The sequence below is a fragment of the Jaculus jaculus genome, chromosome 18 (genome assembly GCF_020740685.1).
Source record: "Jaculus jaculus isolate mJacJac1 chromosome 18, mJacJac1.mat.Y.cur, whole genome shotgun sequence".
Lineage (NCBI taxonomy): Eukaryota > Metazoa > Chordata > Mammalia > Rodentia > Dipodidae > Jaculus > Jaculus jaculus.
In genome coordinates, this window is record NC_059119.1 from 43176351 (window position 1) to 43199848 (window position 23498).

A 23498-nucleotide genomic window follows, 5' to 3' on the forward strand; every position below is an offset into this window, starting at 1 on the left:
GCATAACCATCTATTTTTCAATCACTTTGTTTATGCAAATGATACATTTTAGTTTTTATGAATAATTCCATAACCTAGTTTACCTTCCTAGACAAATTATCTGGATAATACCTTCTCATGTCCATTTATAATTTACATATCTTTATCTCTGTCGAATCCCTCTATGTTTGTATTTGTATCTCTACTTGTGCATAAAATCACACACCTTTATGTTCATGTATTTTCCTCCCTTGGTGCCATAGGCATATAATGCATGCTGTCCATTCTTTTTTTTTTCCCCTCAATTTTTATTAACATTTTCCATGATTATAAAAAAGTATCCCATGGTAATACACCCCCCCCCCACTTTCCCCTTTGAATTTCCATTCTCCATCATATCTCCTCCCCATCTCAATCAGTCTTTCGTTTATTATGATGTCATAATCTTTTCCTCCTCTTATGATGGTCTTGTGTAGGTAGTGTTAGGCACTATGAGGTAATGGATATCCAGGCCATTTTATGTCTGGAGGGAGCACATTGTAAGGAGTCCTACCCTTCCTTTGGCTCTTACATTCTTTCTCCCACCTCTTCCGCATTACACCCTGAGCCTTGGAAGGTGTGATCAAGATGTTACTCAGTACTCCAGTCACTTCTTTCCAGCACCATGATACCTTTTAAGTCATCCCAAAGTCACTGCTATCTGAAAAGAGAAGATTCTCTACCCAAAGTGAGAGTAGTGTTAATATAAAGGTATAAATATTAAGAGAAGTGCTTACTGGGCAGTTTGATAAGCATAGTATAAACATTTTTCCAGACACAAGCAGATGTTACACCCCTAGGGCTCATGACTACCCCTGTTTTAAGTTTTCAGTATCAGGGATATATTCCCTCCTATGGAGTGGGCCTCCAGTCCAATTGGAGGGCAGACGGTTTCCACCATGACAGATGTGCCACTATTGCACCCATTGGCTCATTTGGGCTTTCTGGCCAATTATAAGGCTTGTGGTGTCCACTGTTGAGTATCTTCACTGGTGGTATCTCTTTCTCCCATTGAACTACATGTAGAATGGCTTCTTCCAGCTTTCTATCAGCTGGTCTACATGGAGGAAGTTATCAACTCAGTTCCGACAGGATTTCTCAGTGGCCTTGTAGCCCAAGTATGTGGAGTCTTCAGCAATAGGGTCTTACCTCTATTCCTTGTGGGAAACCAAGGGCCTTGGCAATGGCCTATAATGTTTTGGGGGCATCAGGGACCTCTCTGGCCATCAACTCACTGGAGGTATCCCATCCCTGGCACTGAAATTTTTCTAACAATGATCTATGGCTCCTGAGTGTTCAGTTGTCTGAAACCAGAGGATTCCATATGATTTATTTGTATCCTCTTAGATTTTGATTAGCCCTCCCTCCACCTTTCCTTTACTCAATCTCTTCCCCTGACCTCACTGTGGGTGCTGTCTGTTCTTGATTATTCTCATTTTAGCTCCTCAAAGAGACTTTGCTTAGCAGTCAGTCCCTCTCATAGCACCTTGCCTTTTTCCTGCTTGAGATTCACATGTTATACACTAGTGTAAATCTTAACGTGTGAAGGAATTGTGTGAGATATCAAGTCCGTGGATGGTAGCCACATCATGGGCTTTGTAAAACAGTTTTTCCAGAACTTACAGAGCAACAAGCATGTAACAAAAAGACCATTTAGATGTTTTAAAGAAATATTTTTATTTATTTATTTGCAAATGAGGGGGGACTGGTGTACCAGGGCCTCTTGCCACTACAAATGAACCCTAGATACATGTACTACTTTATGTATCTGGCTTTATGTGAGTACTGGGTAATTGAATCCAGGCCGTCATGCTTTGCAAGCATGCTCCTTTCACTGCTGATCCATCTCTCCAGCTCGCTGAACCTCATTTGGAATTGTTGAATGAGTAAATAAACAAACAAACATGTGAGGGTTATGCTTCATTCATCAGAGCATCTTAGTGTAACTTATACCAGAAAACCTTGCAATTAAGGGAAATGAATGTTTATGGTCTCAAGCATCAATGCAAATTTAAAAGCAGAGAGCATCATGGGAAGAGTATAGAGTACATTCAGAAGGGTACTGTATCTAAAATAAATTTTGACCTAAATTTCTTTTTTTTTAAATTTTTATTAACATTTTCCATGATTGTAAAATATATCCCATGGTAATTCCTTCCCTCCCCACCCCCACACTTTCCCATTTGAAATTCCATTCTCCATCATATTACCTCCTGTTGCAGTCCGGTTCGCATTGCTGGTAGAAATCACCCAACCAAGAGCAGCTTCTGGGAAAAAGAGGTTTATTTGGCTTACAGGCTCGAGGGGAAGCTCCACGATGGCAGGGGAAAACGATGGCATGAGCAGAGGGTGGACATCACCCCCTGGCCAACATAAGATGGACCACAGCAACAGGAGGGTGTGCCAAACACTGGCATGGGGAAACTGGCTATAAAACCCATAAGCCCATCCCCAACAATACACTCCCTCCAGGAGGCATTAATTCCCAAATCTCCATCAGCTGGGAACCTACCATTCAGAACACTTAAGTTTATGGGGGACACCTGAATCAAACCACCACATTCCGCCCCTGGCCCCCATAAACTGATATCCATACATGATGTAAAATACAATGCATTCAGTCTGACTTTAAAAGTCCCCATAGTTTTTATCAATCTCAATGATGTTCATATATCCCCATAGCTCAAGATCTTTTAACTGAGCCATAATACCAAAATATAACCTCAAAAAACCCATAATGGCACAGAATAAATATTCACACTGCAAAAGATGGCATTGGGCATAGCAAAGAAACATTCAACCAATACAAGATTTAAAACAACCAGGGCAAACATCAAACTCTGTAGCTTCAAGTCCAGCAACTCAAACCAGTGACAAATCTTCAAGTCTGATAATTCTAACCAGCAACGAGTCTCTGTCATTCCAATTCCGCCCCTCCAGCTAGGCTACTCACAGTCCTGGAAAACTTCATCAGGGCCAGCAGCTCCTCGGCAGCCATCTCATGGTCCCGGCATCTCCACTGGGTCTCCACTGCAATCCACGGTTCATCCTCATGGCCCCATGGGGTCTCTATGCAGGCAACCAGCAAACCTGCTTCACACTGCCCATGGCCATTTCAAAAACACAAGACCGTGTTGCAAACTCAATGACCCTCTTTCCAGCATTTCTTATACTCCACGATACCAGGTAGGGTGCCAATTTGTTAATCCAGGGGGGAATAAAGCAGACTTTGAAGAACAGGACACTCCTTGAGCACTCAGGCCCTTTCAAAAGAGTCTACATTTTTCTTGTTGCCCCAGCGCAGGTCAGCTAGCCCAGTCTCAAAGGTTGTTATCTCTCAGTTGCAGCTGAACGGGCAGCAGTTCACCCAAAGATTTTCCTTTCTGTGCCATATCCCTCTGCACACACCAGTTCATTTCTACGCTAAGCAACCCTGCACAACTTCTCAGGACATGGGCACAAGAGCAAGCTTCTCACACAGACTGCTAGCCCAGTCCAGGCGCAGCTCTTTCTCACCCTCATAAGCCAAACCTCACAGTCCATAGTTCTTACTGCATTCAGGTCTTAGAGCTCAGACCAGAATAGTCCATTAAGCTGTACTTACAGCACTGCAAGGCATCTCTTAGGCCAAGGTTTCAACTCCTTCCACTTTCCTCTTGAAAATCAGCTACAAAAGGCTGAAGCCACATAGTCAGGTGTCTAGCAGCAACCCCACTCCTGGTACCACTTTACTGTTGCAGTCCGGTTCGCATTGCTGGTAGAAATCACCCAACCAAGAGCAGCTTCTGGGAAAAAGAGGTTTATTTGGCTTACAGGCTCGAGGGGAAGCTCCACGATGGCAGGGGAAAACGATGGCATGAGCAGAGGGTGGACATCACCCCCTAGCCAACATAAGATGGACCACAGCAACAGGAGGGTGTGCCAAACACTGGCATGGGGAAACTGGCTATAAAGCCCATAAGCCCATCCCCAACAATACACTCCCTCCAGGAGGCATTAATTCCCAAATCTCCATCAGCTGGGAACCTACCATTCAGAACACTTAAGTTTATGGGGGACACCTGAATCAAACCACCACACCTCCCCATTACAATCATTGTAATTACATATATACAATATCAACCTATTAAGTATCCTCCTCCCTTCCTTTCTCTACCCTTTATGTCTCCTTTTTACCTTACTGGCCTCTGCTACTAAGTATTTTCATTCTCACGCAGAAGCCCAGTCATCTGTAGCTAGGATCCACATATGAGAGAGAACATGTGGCGCTTGGCTTTCTGGGCCTGGGTTACCTGACTTAGTATAATACTTTCCAGGTCCATCCATTTTTCTGCAAATTTCATAACTTCATTTTTCTTTACCGCTGAGTAGAACTCCATTGTATAAATGTGCCACATCTTCATTATCCACTCATCAGTTTCTTGACTTTTTTAAGAGCATATCGTTTTACAAAGATGAAGTAAAGGGCATCGTCATGAGGAACATCAGCCTTGAAAATTCTTACATTCTCTCTGAAATTTCTGCTGTACCAAAATCACACACACAAACATGGATTTATTTGTGATGGCTGCCGGAATGATTAGTTACCACTCCAGGGAGAACAGTCTTGCTGATTCTATAGAAAACAGTGTCGAAGTGACATTTCTATGCCCACATAGATACATTTCCCTTTTCTGAGAAAGTCGGACAAGGAGTCCTAGGTGTCAAGTCAATGAGGAAAAGAAAAAGACAAGAAGAAGTGGAAAGGTAGCCATGTCAGCTGCTGCCTTCGGATGCATTTCACGTCAGGGCTGTGCTTGAGGCTTGGGAACACTAAGATCACATTATCATAAAGCCAGTCCCTCAAACACACTTGATACCAACTCCCCGTTATTTCATGGTTGGAAGTCACAATTTACAAACAAAATTTTTAAGCAATAATACTCCCTCTACACTATTTGTTCCTTTCCTACATTACCCTGAATATCAACTGAGGCATGAAAAATAATTCATTAATCTCTTCAGGTATATTATCAGGTTAAAAAAATTTTTTTAATTACAAAAGTTAATTACGTTATACTGACCACCTTATTACTTGGGTAACATTTCCCCTGCACAGGGCTGAAATTACTATCCAAAGATGTTTTCTATATTTGTCTGAAAAACATTATGCTCTAAGCTATGGAAGTTTGGAACACTAGAGTTAAACTGTAATTATGTAGGGAGTTCTTTACGAAAATGATAGTCTTGGGATACGAAAAGTAAATGAAATCCACAAATAATCTTAAACCTTTCTTATAGAAAAATTTTTTTTTTCTAAAAATGCCAACATCCTGCAGAATGGATAGGACAGTCTCTCGTCTGTCTCCCAGTGAAGTTTAAAAATAAGCAGCGTACTAACCCAGAGACAAACAGAGAAATAAAGATCATGACTTTAATCACCACATGAAGCACAATGTTTACTGTATATGGTTCCCTAAATAATCATCCAATGAGAAAAGGCACACATTTAAAAGTAAACCAACATTTTTTTTTTTTAAGCTATAGTCATGAAAATGAAAACCATCCACAGCAACGTAAACCATTTATATCTAATTAACCTATTCACTGCACTCTGGACTAGGCTTCACTTGAGCTGGTGTGGATCTGAGAACTCCACACAGCAGTTCTGATACTTTGTCGCAATGCAGGAACACAAGGGTAAGTCTCCAACTCTGTAGCACTGTCGGCCTGAGACATTAGTAACACTACATGGGGCACCAAGCTAGTGTTCAGTTACTCCTCTCTTTTACTTCTGCACTTTGATTATTAGGAATGAGAAGCTTAATAGTGGGATACATTATACATACAGATTTATTTATTGGTATTTCTACTTGCTAATGGCTAATGTTCAGCAGGCAACATTAATGAGCTCAGTGAGGGGACTGCTTTTCATGAGGATGAGCTAGATTTCTTTCTTTCTGTAGCTCAGGTGATACCATGCAGAGATGTGCTGATCCCACTGGGGAAGTATCATGACAAAGTCCTGATGTACCCTCGAACCCATGACCATGCTTGAAAGCTTTCCGACAGTTTAAGGATATTTTCATATACATAACATGAGAAATAATTGAGTACTGGCTCAAAGTACCAACATCACAAATATTGGTTCACTCAAAGATACCACAGTGACATTGTGTCAGTTAATGTTATCCCGACACTATTTTGATTTTTGACATATTTCATCTAAAGAGAGATATGTGAAGAAATAGAAATACTGAAGGATCATGATCTTTTCAACAGAGTTCAGGGTCTATTTTACAGTTCAAGAGAACTCACTGATTATTCTCTCACTCATGACTTCAAGGCCTCCAGACTTCACAAGGCAATGGTTCTTAGCAATAAGAACAAGTCCTTCCAATGCCCAAAGCTGGTACAAGATACACCGTCTCAAAGGGCATACGATATTGATATATCAATCTAATAGGATATTCTCTTTCCCTCCAAAAACAGAGAAGTGTTCCATCTAAAACCAAACAAAATCAGAGTCTATTTGTTTAGCCAATACTGAAGAAAATATAAGAGACTCAGATTCAAATTTAGGTGTGTTTGCTGTACATCAAAAATCAAACTGGTGATGTTTTTTCTCTCTCTTAATTATTTTGCTTTATATTTAGAATCTTTCTATAACCAAGTGTTCTTGAGATGGGAGGGAAAAAGGAAGTTGTCCAAACAAGCTTACTAAGACTATCTCAGAACACCCACATCATTGACCCATTCAGAGGTGCCCAGGCAGATACTGACTTCATGGAAGGTTTAGAATTACTGTCTAGAGTCCAGTGGTATAGGCCAGATGCTCAGCTTTCCTGAGTTTCAGTTTCCTCATTTGTCTCAAGCCAAATGTGGATCCACAGTGGGAGGCTTCCTGTGATCCCCAAACTCTTCCCCCCATTACCACTTTTTACTCCCAGACACTCGCTCGGCTCTGTTGTGGGTTTGAGTGTATGCATGTGTGATGTATGGTCTATCTTACCATTTTGATTGAAAGCTTCCCCTTGCAGTTTTGTATTGGCCTCTCATAGGACAATGTAAGATGCATATCAAGTATGTAATATTAAAAGCCCGGCATTGTGGCACTCACCTTTAATCACAGCACTCTGGAGGCAGAGGTAGAAGCATCACCATGACTTTGAGGCCACTCTGAGACTACATAATGAATTCCAGTTCAGCCTGCACTAGAATAAGACCCTACCTTGAAAAACCAAAAATAGTAATAACAATATTTATGTACTTACTGAATGAATAAAAATATGATTCAATGGTAAAAGTAGGATTGTTAGGTGATAGAAACTTCTTTTTTGAAGTTTGTTGACTAGTCAGGTAGATTTTCAGTTCAATGCCAAATTAAAGCAATAGACTAAAACCACTTCATTTTTTTTTTATTTTTTTTGTTACTGTTTTTTATTTTTAATTTTTTATTTGTTTATTTGAGAGCAACAGACACAGAGAGAAAGACAGATAGAGGGAGAGAGAGAGAATGGGCGTGCCAGGGCTTCCAGCCTCTGCAAACAAACTCCAGATATGTGCGCCCCCTTGTGCATCTGGCTAACGTGGGACCTGGGGAACCAAGCCTCGAACCGGGGTCCTTAGGCTTCACAGGCAAGCGCTTAACCGCTAAGCCATCTCTCCAGCCCTAAAACCACTTCTTAACATTAGAGAATATCTTCATAGATAACCACAGTCTCTAGATGCCAGCAGTGCCTCTAAATCACTCATCTGGAAATGTGTTTGAGTTAAATTTGTAATTATCAGGGCTGGAGAGATGGCTTAGCAGTTAAGCGCTTGCCTGTGAAGCCTAAGGACCCCAGTTCGAGGCTTGATTCCCTAGGACCCATGTTAGCCAGATGCACAGGGGGGCGCATGTGTCTGGAGTTTGTTTGCAGTGGCTGGAGACCCTAGTGTGCCCATTCTTTCTCTCTATATAACTGCCTCTTTCTCTCTCTGTCTGTCACTTTCAAATAAATAAATAAAAATAAGCAAAAAAATGTAATTATAAGAATCAGTGCATGTGTTTTAAGGTGGAAGAACATGTGGCTGTCTGGTGGTCTCTGCAGGGTCGTTCCCTCAGCAACAATGACTTCTGGCCGCAGAGTCCCCCACCCCCATGCCATAAAGCCCTGGCTTCCTGGTGTGTATTAGTCTCTGCAGAAGCAAAGTGTAGCCTTCAGTCTGACTCCAGTTCCGACTGGCAATGTGGATTTGAACTCTGGGAGTCGTTCTGTCTCTGATATGAGCACAGACTTGAGCACAACCGAGGGTATTGTCTCTTTCTGACCAGTGGGGGACTCTGGGGCACGAGACCGCATTATGTGTGTGACAGAAACTTACTGAATATAAGAGCCCCCCGCCCCATGATCTACACAACCCTAGGGCCGCACACTTCGTCCTGTCTGGCAATCCTCTCAAACACGATAAGCAAAATGTAAGAAAAGGAAGACAGTTTTCATTTTTACACATATATGTGAATGTGCATGCACACCTGTGCTTAGGCAGATAGAGGCAGGAGGACAACCTTGTGTGTTGCTCTTCAGGAACGCCATCCAGCTTTTTTGTGAAAGTTCTCTTCTTGGCCTGAAGTTCACCAATTATGCCAGACTGGTTGGCCAGCAAACTCTGGGGATCTGTCTGTCTATACTTCTTCAGTGCTGGGATTAGAGGCATGATTAGAGGGATGCTCTGTGTTTTTTATATGGAACGTGGGGATCAAACTCAGGTCATCATGCTTACAATGCAAGCACTTTATGGACTAAGCTAACTCCACAACCCCCTTAAAAAAAAAAAATCTGTCTTGGGCAGGAGGGTTTAGCAGTTAAGGCGTTTGCCTGCAAAGCCAAAGGACCCAGGTGTGATTCCCCAGGACCCATGTTAGCCAGAGGCACAAGGGGGCGCATGTGTCTGGAGTTTGTTTGCAGTGGTTGGAAGCCCTGGTGTGCCCATTCTCTCTCTCACTCTTTCTCTGTCAAATAAATAAATTAAATATTTTTAAAAATCTGTCTTTTTTTTTCTGGGCATAGCTACAAAATAACCCCAGAATAAACAAAGGAAAATGGCACTGGAGTCTGGTATGGCACATTTGCATGTTATATGTTATGGACAAATCCTTATACATGTGAATTCTATTTCATCTGGTTCACATGCAACCAGATGCAAACATATCTGCCTCTGGGAGATGAAAACATCTTGCTGAAGTATGTGCCTGGTATCACGAATACCATTAAATCTCAACTTGGGTTCAAACATATTTTTCAAGTGAATGTTATTTCAGATGGAATGAGATAGTGCAGTGTCACTTGCTAGAAATTTCAAGTACCTTCCCAGTGTTTCATTTCATGATGTTTCTTTTAACTTGGTTTAATATTATAATCTCAATTCAGAAATGAGCTTTTGTGAAAAAAAATCAATAATTACTTTTGTCAGTATTTATTTAATGAATCCATGGAAAGACTTCATTAAATTATAACTACCTCATTACTGATATTCTTATAATAGATTTTCGAAATTATGGTGTGAGCCAGTTATTCATTTCAAGGGTGATACAATACAAAGAGATCAGTACCTGTCCAGTGAAATGACTGCTGGCTTTGCTAATGTAATATTCATATGAATGTGCCAGGACAATCACACTTAATCCCCAAGAATGAAGATTTGAAATGAATTCTTTCAAATTGTTGTTATCCATTGACAAGAAAGTTTAGGTAACTTTTTTTATTTTATAGATAGAATTGAAATAACTTGGGATCCTGTCAACATGGCTTGTGTTTTCAGCATATTTATAGTTTCTCATGTGGCATGAAATACTGGGTTTATAAAATATGCTTGATGTTAATAGTTTATTACATTTAATGTGTTTTCCAGGGGGAGTGACCCCTTAGCCATCACAGTTAAATTTCTTTCCAAGCCTTTGCCTATCGTAGAATGGAGTAGACGACGCCTGGCACGGCATAGGTCCTACTGGATAGAACCTGGCAATGTTCTGCTCCATATTAATTATTCTACATACATTGAGTTCGCAAGGTATGAGAAATATTGAAGGTTGAGGTAGAAGTCACCCTAAGAAAAGATGAACATGACTTAAAATCCAAGGCTCTCCAAGCATCAGTCAACTTCATTATTTCTGATTTATTTAATATGTACCATAAATAAAGCCCTATGAAATCAGAAATTTTGTGTACTCTAGAGAGAAAAAAAAAAATTCCATGTTGTAATATAGAAGTATTTTATGATTTTTATGCAAGTTTAGGACATTTTTTAGCTTCAACATTGAGATGCTTCTATTCACAAATATTTACCCTCTTTAAGAGTCTGAAATTGCCAGGCATGGTGGCACATGCCTTTAATCCCAGCACTTGGGAAGCAGAGGTAGGAAGATCGCCATGAGTTCAAGGCTACCGTGAGACTACAGAGTGAATTCCAGGTCAGCCTGGGCTAGAGTGAGACCCTACCTTGAAAAACATTAAAAAAAACAAAAACGTCAAAAATTGAGGAAAATATAGTACTGTGGTTTTCCTTTGAGAACAAGAAAGAAATATCAATATCTTTCTCAGTCTTTCCTAATGTAAGGAACACATTTCTACCAGGAGACTGCTAAGCACTGGTGACTTCAGATGATAAATATCTTTTTTTTTTTTTAATTTTTTATTTATTTATTTGAGAGCGACAGACACAGAATGAAAGACAGATAGAGGGAGAGAGAGAGAATGGGCGCGCCAGGGCTTCCAGCCTCTGCAAACGAACTCCAGACGCGTGCGCCCCCTTGTGCATCTGGCTAACGTGGGACCTGGAGAACCGAGCCTCGAACCGGGGCCCTTAGGCTTCACAGGCAAGCGCTTAACCACTAAGCCATCTCTCCAGCCCTATGATAAATATCTTCATGCACTACACTAAAGGCAGCAACCTAGGATGCCACCTGAATTCAAATCTGTCCTGGTTCTCAGATAAGTCCAGGCAGGATCTCTATATTCCTGTGGTCATTTTTGGATACTATAAACACCATCTGTTCACTTTTAGATTTTTTTTAAAGTAACTTGTCTTAGTCATCCACAGTAATAATTAATTAGGGGTTCAGTTCAAAACCTCTCCATCCTCTCCGCCTGGGCCACCCTGGAGATACAGCTTGCGCAGAGACGTAGAACACAGTTGGTCTGCTTGTTTCCATGATTTTCGTCTCTACCCCTCATACTGGAATCCTCTGGTGATAAGGCAGAGAAATAGGAAAGAGAAGGAACACAACGGGCCCTGTATGTCTAATGGTACAACAGGCATGGAGCTGGACTTAGTCCATATTTGAAACTCTTGAGACAGTACTTTTTTATTTTTATTTATTTTTTTGGGGGGGTGGGGGGAGAATGGGCAGCCAGGGCTTCCAGCCACTGCAAACGAACTCTAGACACACAAGCCAGATTGTACATAGGTACCTAGGTCCTGAGGAATCAAACATGGGTCCTTTGCTTTGCAGGAAAGCAACTTTAACCACTAAGCCATGTTTCCAGTCTGAGACAGCACTTAAAATATTTTTTTTTCAATTAATTAATTATTTAATTTACTTATTTGGTTTTCCGAGGTAGGGTCTCGCTCTAATTCAGGCCAACCTGGAATTCACTATGTCGTCTTAGGCTGGTCTCGAACTCACAGCGATCCTCCTACCTCTGCCTCCCGAGTGCTGGGATTAAAGGCGTGCGCCACCATGCCCAGCTTGAGACAGCACTTTTTGGTGTGCTTTTATCGAACTTCTATGTGCATCACCAGAAATTCCTCACTAGAAATTCCCTTGCGGGGGTTGAATGCACCTCCTTCAGACGGTCCTGTAGGATCGCTACCTCAGGCACTGGGGAACCACGGCTGTACCTTCAAGTCCTTCCTCCTGAGATCTCTTCACAGCTCTGCATCACCCTTTCAGTATCTTTTGTCTTAACCACCTTCAAAGCCCACATGGCTAGAATATCCCTTAATTTGGCCATTAGGGCACCAGGCAGCCACCTTCTCTCTAAGCCCTTAAAGATTAGTCAAATCCCAGTTTGCTGATGACCACGGCACAATTGTAGAACACAGCAAATTTTCCGAGGCACTCCATAGAGGTCCTTTGCTTCCTGCCCTTGGATAAAAGGAATTTTGCTGTGGTGGTCAGGACCTGCCCTGCTGTTGTGGGCAAGCGAACCATGTGCGAGCGATCCTCTTCTAATTAGCACTCCCTTCTGCTTTCCTCAGTCGTATTCGGACCCTGCAAGCAGTTCTCAGTGCTCATTTGTAAGCCTGGCTCAAGCAATTTTACTTTTAATTTTGAAACATCAAAACAGTAGTCTGATTTTCAATATACATACATATGTATATATGTATGTATGTGTGTGTGTATATATATATATACATATATATATATATATATATATATATATATATATATATATATATATATATTTTTTTTTTTTTTTTTCATTCAAGGTAGGGCTTTACTCTAGCCCAGGCTGACCTGGAATTCACTATGTAGTCTCAGGGTGGCTTTGAACTCATGGTGATCCTCCTACCTCTTACCTCCCCAGTGCTGGGATTAAAAGCATGAGCCACCACACCTGGCTTAAAAGTATATTTTTAGCATCTCATGCTAACAGCTAAAACTTCAAAAAGAATCTATTTTCATATCTATTACATTCACATGGTCATTGTATACCATGCACCGTGAGATTATTCTAAGCGCTAATTAAATGATAGGTATCTACTAATTCTAAGTCACAATACAAAGCACTATTGTGCAGCTACGTTAGCAGGAGAGATAAAACAGCAAAAAAAAAAAAAAATGCTGACTTACAACTCAACTAGCTGTTACTGTAGAATGGCCCAGTACTCCTAAATTCAGCCTCATATGGTGACCAAGCAGACTCTGGAGAGAGAGTTATAGCTTTTCTAAAAGTGTGAGCAAGTTACTTAATCTTTATGTGCCATAATGTTCTCATTTATAATAGGAAGATAAAATAATACCTCCTTTATGGCAGTATTATAAGGTACCTGTTGATGAAATGCCTACATGTGTGTGGCTGCTTAGAAACAGAGTTAAAGGGGCTAGAATAACTTTATAGTTGCATAGACTAGCATATTGTTTCTTTTGGATAAATTTTTATTTTCTACCATGTTGCCATATATATATATATATATATATATATATATATGGCAAATATTTTTGTGAACACTCATTATTTCCTTTTTTTAGGAGAAGCTCTATTTTTCCTCTTTTCAATTATTTATTTAATGAGGTGTGCATGTGTGTGTGTGTGTGCATGTGTGTGTAATCTTAAGATGTATAAGACATAACACCATAAGAAATTTGAAGACTTTTGATTTAAGTTATGTAATGCTATTAGTTAATAAACACATAGATGCAATCAGAAATAAAACATGATCTCTTAAAGTCACTTCATACATCAAGCCTGAACCAAAATAAATAAATAAACAAACAATTAGAACTGAAACTAACTTTCAAGAGACCCCTTCCTGACACTAGGAATGTTTGGGTGGAAATCTTTAAGATGTCAAGCAATGTTATACATTGCATCTTGAATACTTTCCTTTAATTGATGCAGTTTTATTCAAGAGTGTTGACAAGACTTCCCAATATAGTGTAATGGCTTCTGTGCGCTGCCTAGTTCAGTGCTGAGAATCCAGCAAAGCAAGAAGACAATATGGTCCGAACCTTCCAGCTTTTCACACCATGATTTAAAATTTGTGCAGGTGGGCTGGCTGTGTGTCCTTTAAACCCCTCTTCCCCGTGTCATTTCTGCCTTCTGAGGCCTGACCAATGGTGAGCCACAGACAGCTGGAGGTGATGGACTCTGCCCAGGCCAGTCCACACGCTTTAAAAGTCCAGCACATCTCATGGCAGCGTTGAGGGTCCTGCTGGTGCAGAGTGCCACTCAAGCCGAGGACAGCAGTGTGCGTTCCCCTCGCTGTGGTGGATGACGTCATGGAGAGACGGAGTTGAGTCTAGATAATCACACTAGCTTCATCTCATCTTAGCTATAATTTAAACATGAGGGGACTGCATCTTAGTTCTAGCAGCACGTGTCTCTTGAGTTATGTAATTGTAATTCTTTGTACCTTCTTATGCCATCATTTCATCATCTGTAAGACAAAGGCATTGAATAAGTGCTAAGCTATTAGGATGTGGACAGTTTGAGGACTAATGACTGGCTTGCAGCAAATGCCTCTCTGGGCCCATCCCTCTCAGGGTGATCTTTTGCATCGTAAGCATTTGTCTGTTGGCTCTAAGCAGACATTTTTCTGACTTTACCCATTATTGCAAGGGAGGGGGATCTCAAGCCTGTTTTTTTTTTTTTTTTTTTCATGTGACGTGGGGAGGGTGGATTAAAGGAGCTGTGTTAAAGGACATGAAAGCATGCCGTTTCATGCAGGCGGCTGTGTCCCCTCTCTGTTAGCCTCTGGGAAGGAGGCAGCCCAATTCCCTTGGAAGTGTGTCTTCTGGAATATCAATTATCCATGAAAGAGATATCGCAGATTCATCCAGATGTCAAGACTCTTGCTTCTACCGCAAGCAATTTTAGAGAAGCAAAATCAGAGGAGGGCAGTTACTGTCCAAAATGTTCTTATTTGACCCTACCTTATATGGGATACTTAATCAAATGCTGACTAATCGCTTTGACTTCATGCACCTCTTTTTGTTTTGTTTTTCTCCTTAACAGCACCAAGGAAAAATTGGAGTTAAGTTTAATGTTGGTACAGACGACATCGCCATTGAAGAGTCCAATGCAATCATTAATGATGGGAAGTACCACGTAGTGCGTTTCACGAGGAGTGGGGGTAACGCCACCTTACAGGTGGACAGCTGGCCAGTGATCGAGCGTTACCCTGCAGGTAAGCCGGGGAATATGGATCTGGGAAAGATTTTATGAAAAACAAACTGGAAAGCAAAAAGCACTGTATTGTGTCCATTTTTTTCCACATTGTGGTTTTCTGAAAAACCATCGAGTATTTATTGGACTTTAGACTCCTGTCAATTGCTGTCCTAAACTGTTCTTGCTAGTATGTAAAAAATGGCACTTTGTAGGTGATCTTTAAGGCACACATTCTCTTTTGCAAAATCCAGGATATCAGTGAAACCGGAAAAAAAATTCATACATGAAAGACACAGTATGTCAACGGCTCTTTTTCTTACTGAATCTTTAAATTTTTACAAAGGAAAGGCTTTGTCAAAAGTAACCAAATTTAAAATGAAGGAAGGGAATATTTTAACTCAGTATTTTTTCAGGAAGAAATGAGGCTGGACTGCCTCTTTGATGTTGATGCACATCTGAAACTCATAAAATGTTTAGGAAGAGCAGGAGTTAGGGGAGGAACACTCAGAAATCTACACTTACGAAAACAACAGTCATTAATAATAGAAGTTTGTTTCATTTTCATATAACCAGTAGTTCCTGAGGACTCTCCAATTCTGTTCATTTGAAGACTGTAAAATGAACTTTGTGGTTTGCTACAGTATACAATCTATCACACACTGTAAAAAAAAAAAAATTGAAATTGGTGTGACAATGGTCAATAAAGGAGTTCCCAACAAGAAAAAAAAAATAAAACAGTATTTCATTTTGTACAATAAAAGGGAAAATCAAGAGGTATATGTAAGTAATTACTAGAATCATTTGGTTCTTGGAAGAAATAATTTGATGGAATTAGTAACTGATTACATAAATACCAATTTTTCTCTAAGACTCAGTCGCAACAATGGAATGAAAGCACTGGGATGCTTCAGAATGTTTTCAGATATATGTCATTTTGCATCTTCAAGCCTCAGTTTCAATCTATTCTAAAAGTCTAGTGCTTTGAAAATATTTGTTGAATTAAATAATAGAGGGGAGAATGCTCTATGACAAAATTCAAAATCAAGAAAAGTAATAACATGTCTGGGACTGAGTATAGTAAGCATTCAATAAATATTTGCCAAATCAGTGTCCTGGGAATGGTCACAATTCTACACTGTAAGTAGCTAGACACGGTTATTATTACCATCTATGCCAAGGGGAAATAACTGAAAATTTGAAAGGACACTAACTTGAATCTATGTGCTGTGTTACACTGCCCCTGCTAATAATCTCCACATGTTCTCTGAAACCCTGGTATAAATGTACTTTTAAAAAGTAGTACCTGGCTGACGAGATGGCTTAGCAGTTAAGTCACTTGCATGAAAAGCTAAAGGACCTCAGTTCGATTCCCCAGTGCCCATGTAAGCCAGATGCACAAGATGGCACACGCATCTGGAGTAGGTTTTCAGTGGCTAGAAGCCCTGGTGCACCCATGTTCTCTCTCTCTCTCTCTCTGTCTCTGTCTCTTTCACTCTGCCTCTTTCCTGCTCTCAAATAAATAAATAAAAATAAAATATTTTTAAAAACTTGTACCAATATTTTTAATAATATGGGATGAAGGGCTGGAAAGATGTATTTAAGGTGCTTACCTGCGAAGCCTAAGGACCCAGGTTTGATTCTCCAGAACACACATAAGCCAGATGCACATGGTGGTGCATGAGTCTGGAATTCATTTGTGGTGGCTAAAGATCCTGGTTAACCTATTATATATATCTCTCTCTCCCTCCTCCCTCTCTCTAATGAATAAATAAGTGAAAATAAAAAGAACTTACTGGCAGGGCATGGTGGCACACACCTTCAATCCCAGCACTCGGGAGGCAGAGGTAGGAGGATCGCCGTGAGTTCAGGGCCAGCCTGAGACTACATGGTGAATTCCAGGTCAGCCTGGACTAGAGTGAAACCCTAACTCAGAAAACAAAAAAAGGGGGGATGGGGGCCTGAAGGGATGGCTTAGCCATTAAGGTGCTCACCTGCAAAGCCTAAGGACTCAGGTTTGATTCTCCAGAACCCACGTAAGCCAGATCCACATGGTGGTACATGCATCTGGTGGCCCATTCTCTTCTTTCTCACTCTCACTCCCTACTTTTCTTCTCTCTCTCTAATAAATAAAAAATTTCAAATAAAAAGAAAACTAGTACCATAACCTCAGCAAAATGATAGAAAAATCAACTGGTAATGTTCCCAAAATAAGGGTCCATCAATTCTTACTGTCTTGAAGAAGTCATTGCCCTCAACACCACTGTAAACAAAAAGTGTGAGTAGGTCTTTCCTCAGCCAATGAGATGTCAAGCTCAAGATAGAAAACTACCACTTCTGTTACTTCAAAAGTGTGGCAGTGGGCTGGAGAGATGACTTAGCAGTTAAATGCTTGCCTATGAAGCCTAAGGACCCCAGTTCGAGGCTCGTTTCCCCAGGACCCACGTTAGCCAGATGCACAAGGGGGCGCACACATGTGGAGTTTGTTTGCAGTGGCTGGTGGCCCCGGCATGCCCATTCTCTCTCTCTCTCTCTCTGTCTGTCATTCTCAAATAAATAAATAAAAATAAACAAACAAAAAAAGTGTGGCAGTAACCTCTGGCAGCCTATTTTTGTTTCAACAGTTATTGCATGAAAAATGTCTTTCAAGAGTAAATTTTACTGTAAGTACTTTCCTAAGTGTTATCTTTAGGAGCTCTGTCCTAGAGGTTATTAATGGCTATCTGCAGGGGAAAGAGAGAAATAATACTAAAGCTACTTTGCAAAATTCTAGGCTGAACTATGTTAAAACTATCCATATTTAGACTTTATTTACATACATAATACCTCTTCAGAAGAGAAACAAAATGCACATCTCACAGGCACGGACGATCCAAATGGAAGTTTCTAAAATGCATCAGTGCATTTTAGTCAGCACTTTGTGTTCTAAAATTTTAGTTTGATCCACATTTTGCCACTTACAGAATATATGCAATACATACTGTTGTAATGGAATACACCAGAAATCATGTACTAGGTAAAACATACCCTCCCCCCAAAATTAGAAAACCATGGTCCCTACCTTCTTATGACAGGTGAATGTCTAATGTTAGGACTCCTACCTGAACATGCAATATTAGGTAACTATTTTAAAAATAATTGTAGGGCTGGAGAGATGGCTTAGCCTGTGAAGCCTAAGGACCCTGGTTCAAGGCTCGATTTCCCCAGGACCCACGTTAGCCAGATGTACAAGGGGGTGCATGCGTCTGGAGTTCATTTGCAGTGGCTGGAGGCCCTGGCGCACCCATTCTCTCTCTCTCTCTCTCTCTTTTTCTATGTCTGTCACTTTCAAATAAATAAATAAATATAAAATGAAGTTTAAAAAATATTCACAAATTTGCTAGTTTAGATATTTTAATGCATATCATTTTTCAACTAAACAGAATAAGGAACACAACATAAAGTAAATTTAAATATTGGAAGCTGACAGTGGCATGATCACTAAGGAGCAAATCCTTTGAAACAGTTACATTAGTTATAACCATTAATAAGTAGTCAAGGATCCTAAGTGTCCTTTTCTTGATGAGCATTTTAGGCAATATTAATTAATCAGGAGGGAACAAAGTTGCAATTATCACAGAAGCTACCTCCAGGGAAAATGCACAGAGGGATCCTGCAAGCACATCATACCAGAGGGTTGGGAAGTGGCTCGGTGGGTCCAGGGATTGCTGCAGAAGAGTGAGCTCCTACCTTCGGATCTCCAGAACACGTGTCGACGCCAGGTGCTGTAACACAGGTAACCGTGACCCCGAAGCACCTACTGCAGAATGGGATGTGGAGACAGGAGGAGAAGCCAGAAGCACATGTGCCAGTGGCACACACAGCAGTGAACAAGGGACCCCGCCGCCAACAAAGTGGAAGGTGATGCCAAACATCCGCCAGCGATCCTCGCCTTCGCACGCATCTTGAGTCCACATGTCCACAGTCACATACATGGATGCGGCCGTTTGTACAACACACACACACACACACACACACACACACACACACACACACACAGAACACTATGAGCTGGAGAGATGGCTTAGCAATTAAGCGCTTGCCTGTGAAGCCTAAGGACCCCAGTTCGAGGATCGATTCCCCAGGACCCATGTTAGCCAGATGCACAAAGGGGTGCACGCATCTGGAGTTCGTTTGCAGTGGCTGGAGGCCCTGGGGTGCCCATTCTCTCTCTCTTTCTATTGCTTCTTCCTCTCTCTGTCTGTCACTCTCAAATAAATAAATAAAAATAACAATTTTTTAAAAAACAACAGTATAGAAATATGAAAAAGTCTATATGTAAACTGCATACTTCACCTTCACACACATCTTGAGTCCACATGTCCACAGTTACATACATGGATGTGGCCATTTGTACAACACACACACACACAAATAACATTATAGAAATATGAAAAAGTCTATATGTAATCCACACACCTCACCTTCACACACATCCTGGAATCCATATGTCTGCAATCACATACATGGATGTGGCCATTTGCACACCACACACGCACACATGCACACACACACACGCAAAAACACACCCCAAAATAACATTATAGAAATATGAAAAAGTCTATATGTAACCTGCACACCTCACCTTTACACACATCTTGGAATCCACATGTCCACATTCACATACATGGATGTGACCATTTGTACAACACACATGCACACACACATACACACACACAAAGAACATCATAGAAATATGAAAACGTCTATATGTAGCCTACACACAAAAATGATAAAATTCCATTATACTATACATGTAGACATATAAGAGAAGCTTGCATGCATACCACACATAAAAAAACGTAAAAATTTTCACATATCCAGTACATATACAACCTTCATGATGTAAGAACACAGCAAAGCCACCCCTGTCGCTCTCAAATTGTTTATGAGTCATCAGCTTTGGTGTGCACACTTTACCATGATGCTGGGGGAGAATAAAAGAAGCCACAGAAACTTCAAAAACACTTCATCTGCAACAATGGCACTCTAGCTGGCCATAAATTTTGGAGTATGTGTCCTGTCCTCTAAATTAAAGTTTTTGGAACAAAGTGACTTTAAATATGAGTTCATTTGCAAAGTTAGTATCCATCTTTTATATTAGTTTGTGGTCTGGCTATTATCATGTTAAGAATTGGGGAGGTTATTATTCATTAAAAAAGCAGTTGGACTAATGCTTTTACCACCAAATCCTGTAATCAGTGAAGCAGGAACGGAACCAACAGACTATATTTGGTTCATTTTAAAGTGCCTGCACTGCAAAATATAGGTAATAAGGGTTGAAATTAGTAATTAAGTATAGCACTTAACCTTCCATTATAGAGCTCTGTGGTAAGTGCTTTTATATGAAGCAATTTATCTGGTAGTAACGACACTATACCTTTAATGAAATGCACGCAAAGCCTTGACCAGTGGCATTACCCTGTAATTGTCTGCAAGGCTTGCACGGAGAAACTAATTAGTACAAGTAGGTTTTAGGCTCTTTTGGAGAAAGTGAAATATTCTTACAACCCAACAATTCACATTTCAGAAGAAATATTGAGTGTTATGATTAATAGAGGTGGTTTTCACTGTTTTCTTCACATGGAACATGCTACAGAAATAATATTTTACAAGGCTTTTAAAGGAGAGAAAATTATTTATGATTGCATGTTAAAGTTCTAGAGTATAACGCATCATTAATCTGTGATTTGTCTGTAATTACAATTAGGTAGCAAAATTTTCTCACTCAACAACAAATAGACCTCTTCTCCTGGTATTAATCTGCAGAATCCAATGTCTTCTTGCCTGCCCAGTATCTCAGATTATTCCAAATGAATTCATTTTTCTAATTTAGAAACTTATTGGGTTATTTAATTAATTAATTTATGTAAGAATGAGTATGAGTGCATCAGGTGCTCCTGCTACTGCAAGCAAACTTAAGATGCATGTACCACTTTGTACATATGGCTTGATGTGGATACTGGAAAATAGAACCCAGACCACTAGACTTTACAAACAATCATCTTTAACTGCTGAACCATCTCTCCTGCCAAAATTAGTTATTTTAAAAAATAAAGTTTTGATTGCATTTATTTACCATACTATGTAAAAAGATATTTTTTGTAACTATACAAGGTTAAAATTTCATTTTATTCCCATTAACACATCAAGCACCCAAATATGTAAGGAATATGTAATACATAAAAGGAATTGATTGTGCTTATAGTCTGGTTACAGAAATAATTGTATAATATTCATGATTAACAATGTAATAGGTAGGGAAGTATATGCTATTTTATATTTGACTAAAAATAAGATTTGCAAAAATAAATAGTAAAAGGCAACATATTCCAAGGAATGCAAATCAGTTTGAAATGAATGAGGTAACAAGACTGTGAAAAATATATAGTGAGTAAAATTTTGGTCTTAAAAAATTTGATTTATTTACTTGAAAAGGAGAGAGAGAAAAAGAGAGAATGGGCACACCAGGGCCTCTAACCACTGTTGAGACATTCCAGACACATTTGCCACCATGTGCATCTTGTCTATGTGGGCCCTGGATCCTTTAGGTTTTACAGGCAAGTACCTTACCTGCTAAGATCCCTCCACCCCCAAATCTGAGACTTGCAAAGCATGCATTCATGTATAGCCTCAGGGTTTAGCAGGAGAAGATAGAAACTTCAAATGCACTTAGAAAACCATAAAAAAGTTCAAATGTTACAAGAAAAATGATTAAGAAAAAAGTACCGTTGTAAGCATTATGAGTATGGAACACTTGAGCAAGACTGAACTACATTTTCGTTTTATCTCTTCTCCTCTTCTCTCCCTTCTCCTATCTTTTGCTGCCCCTCCCCCATTCCGTTTTACAAATAAAAGCTACCCAATATTCTAATACCGCAGTGTTTCACTAGGAGGCAGTAAGGTACTGGTGTACAAACTTCTCTTTGTCAAAGACGTGGAGAATATTTTTCTGCTGTAAGGCTGGTCTGCTTGGGAGACAAAAAGGATGAAGATTACTAACAAAATCAAGTCGAAAGAAAGGAGCAAGGCGGCCCAGGTGGTGCAGTAACATAAATCCATCAGCAGTGAACCCATTTGAAAGGGAAAGAATAGCCCAAGGACACCATAGAAATAGCCTGAGTACTTTTCTTCTGTACCACATGAAAGGTCTTTTTATTAAAAATTTATTTTTGGTTTATTTTTATTTATTTATTTGAGAGTGACAGACACAGAGAGAAATTGGCAGATAGAAAGAATGGGAGCGTCCAGCCACTGAAAATGAACTCCAGATGTGTGTGCCACCTTGTTCATCTGGCTAACCTAAGTCCTGGGGAAATGAGCCTCGAACTGGGGTCCTTAGTCTTCACAGGCAAGCGCTTAACCACTAAGTCATCTCTCCAGCCCATGTGAAAGGTCTTATAAGTCACATCTCTACATCTTGGCTCTGTGTTTATTGGCAAAAACTGATAAAATACTTCAGGTCATGGGGAAACCTTATATGACTTTCCTTTAAATTATACAATTTTTTAGAGTAACTGATTAATTTATTGTAATTCATGTTCTCATTACTACATTGAATATATATCTAAGCCAATTTATATATTAGCCAATGTTCTTTTGGCACACATATACTGATTAATTTGATGATTTGGGTTTTGAAGAAAATCTCACCTAATTTAACCTAATTTTTACTGGGTATGATGCAACCAATAAAATATATCCCATTTAGCTTCCAACATTTTAAAGAGGGGAGGAACATCAAAGCTTTTTCAGCCTTCTTCATTTGTGAAACAACCAAATACAATTTTGGTAAGGTGTGCCGATTTTCACAAGGTAAGATGAGTAGCTAAGTCAAAACTGCATGCAGATTCTTGCAGATAGCTCACAGAACCAAGGTAAGGTGACATCTTCAATGTATCCTTCACAGCTAGAAGATTGAACTGTCATGATTGGTCACAAGTCATGCACAGTCTGCAGTTTCTGTTGACTCCTACTCACAGAAAACTATGAGTATTAAACAATTACACATGAAATAAAAATATCCTCCTAACAAAGCCACACTTATTTGGTTTTTCCCAATTGCTTGAAATAGTAGTATTCATTAGTAGTCGGCAGTTACTATGTTTTAACTTTACTTGAGAAAGTTAATGAACAACTTAATTAAATTCATTATAGACCACTAGAATTAGAACCCTGGGATCCTTAAAGATTCTCTGAGAGAAAAAAGTGCTTTCTCTATGTTCTGGTTAATTATATAAACACAGAAAATGTATGACTGAATATAAGATATTCAGTCTGAATATGAGATAGGCAAAATACAAAGTTTAGCTACTGTGGTAACTAATAATCCATTCAGAAGTTTGAAATAAATTTTTAAATAAATTATCACTTTGAAAAGAGTCCAACAAATGAAGCAATGGTGAAGTCTTCACACATACATAGCAGAGATGTGAGAAACATGTGTTGATTAAATTCTAGATTCCTGGTTAAATTTCCATACCAAAGCATTATCTCATCTGTGGTTTTCAGCCAAAGTATGCTTACACATAGGATGGATAGTTATTTCAATACGTAAATGTTTGGCATCTGTTCGATGCAGTCAAATGC

General features: G+C 39.8%; 1 protein-coding gene across 4 annotated transcripts in view; it reads left to right on the forward strand.

Moving 5' to 3' along the window:
* The window catches only part of Nrxn1 (neurexin 1), a 450130-nt gene that overhangs the window by 260604 nt on the left and 166028 nt on the right, over positions 1–23498 (forward strand). For all 4 annotated transcript variants that reach the window (XM_045137745.1, XM_045137742.1, XM_004660157.2 and 1 more), the window contains exon 3: positions 14721–14892. In XM_045137745.1, coding sequence (XP_044993680.1) covers positions 14721–14892 — 172 coding nt within the window. The remainder of the gene's footprint in view (positions 1–14720; positions 14893–23498) is intronic.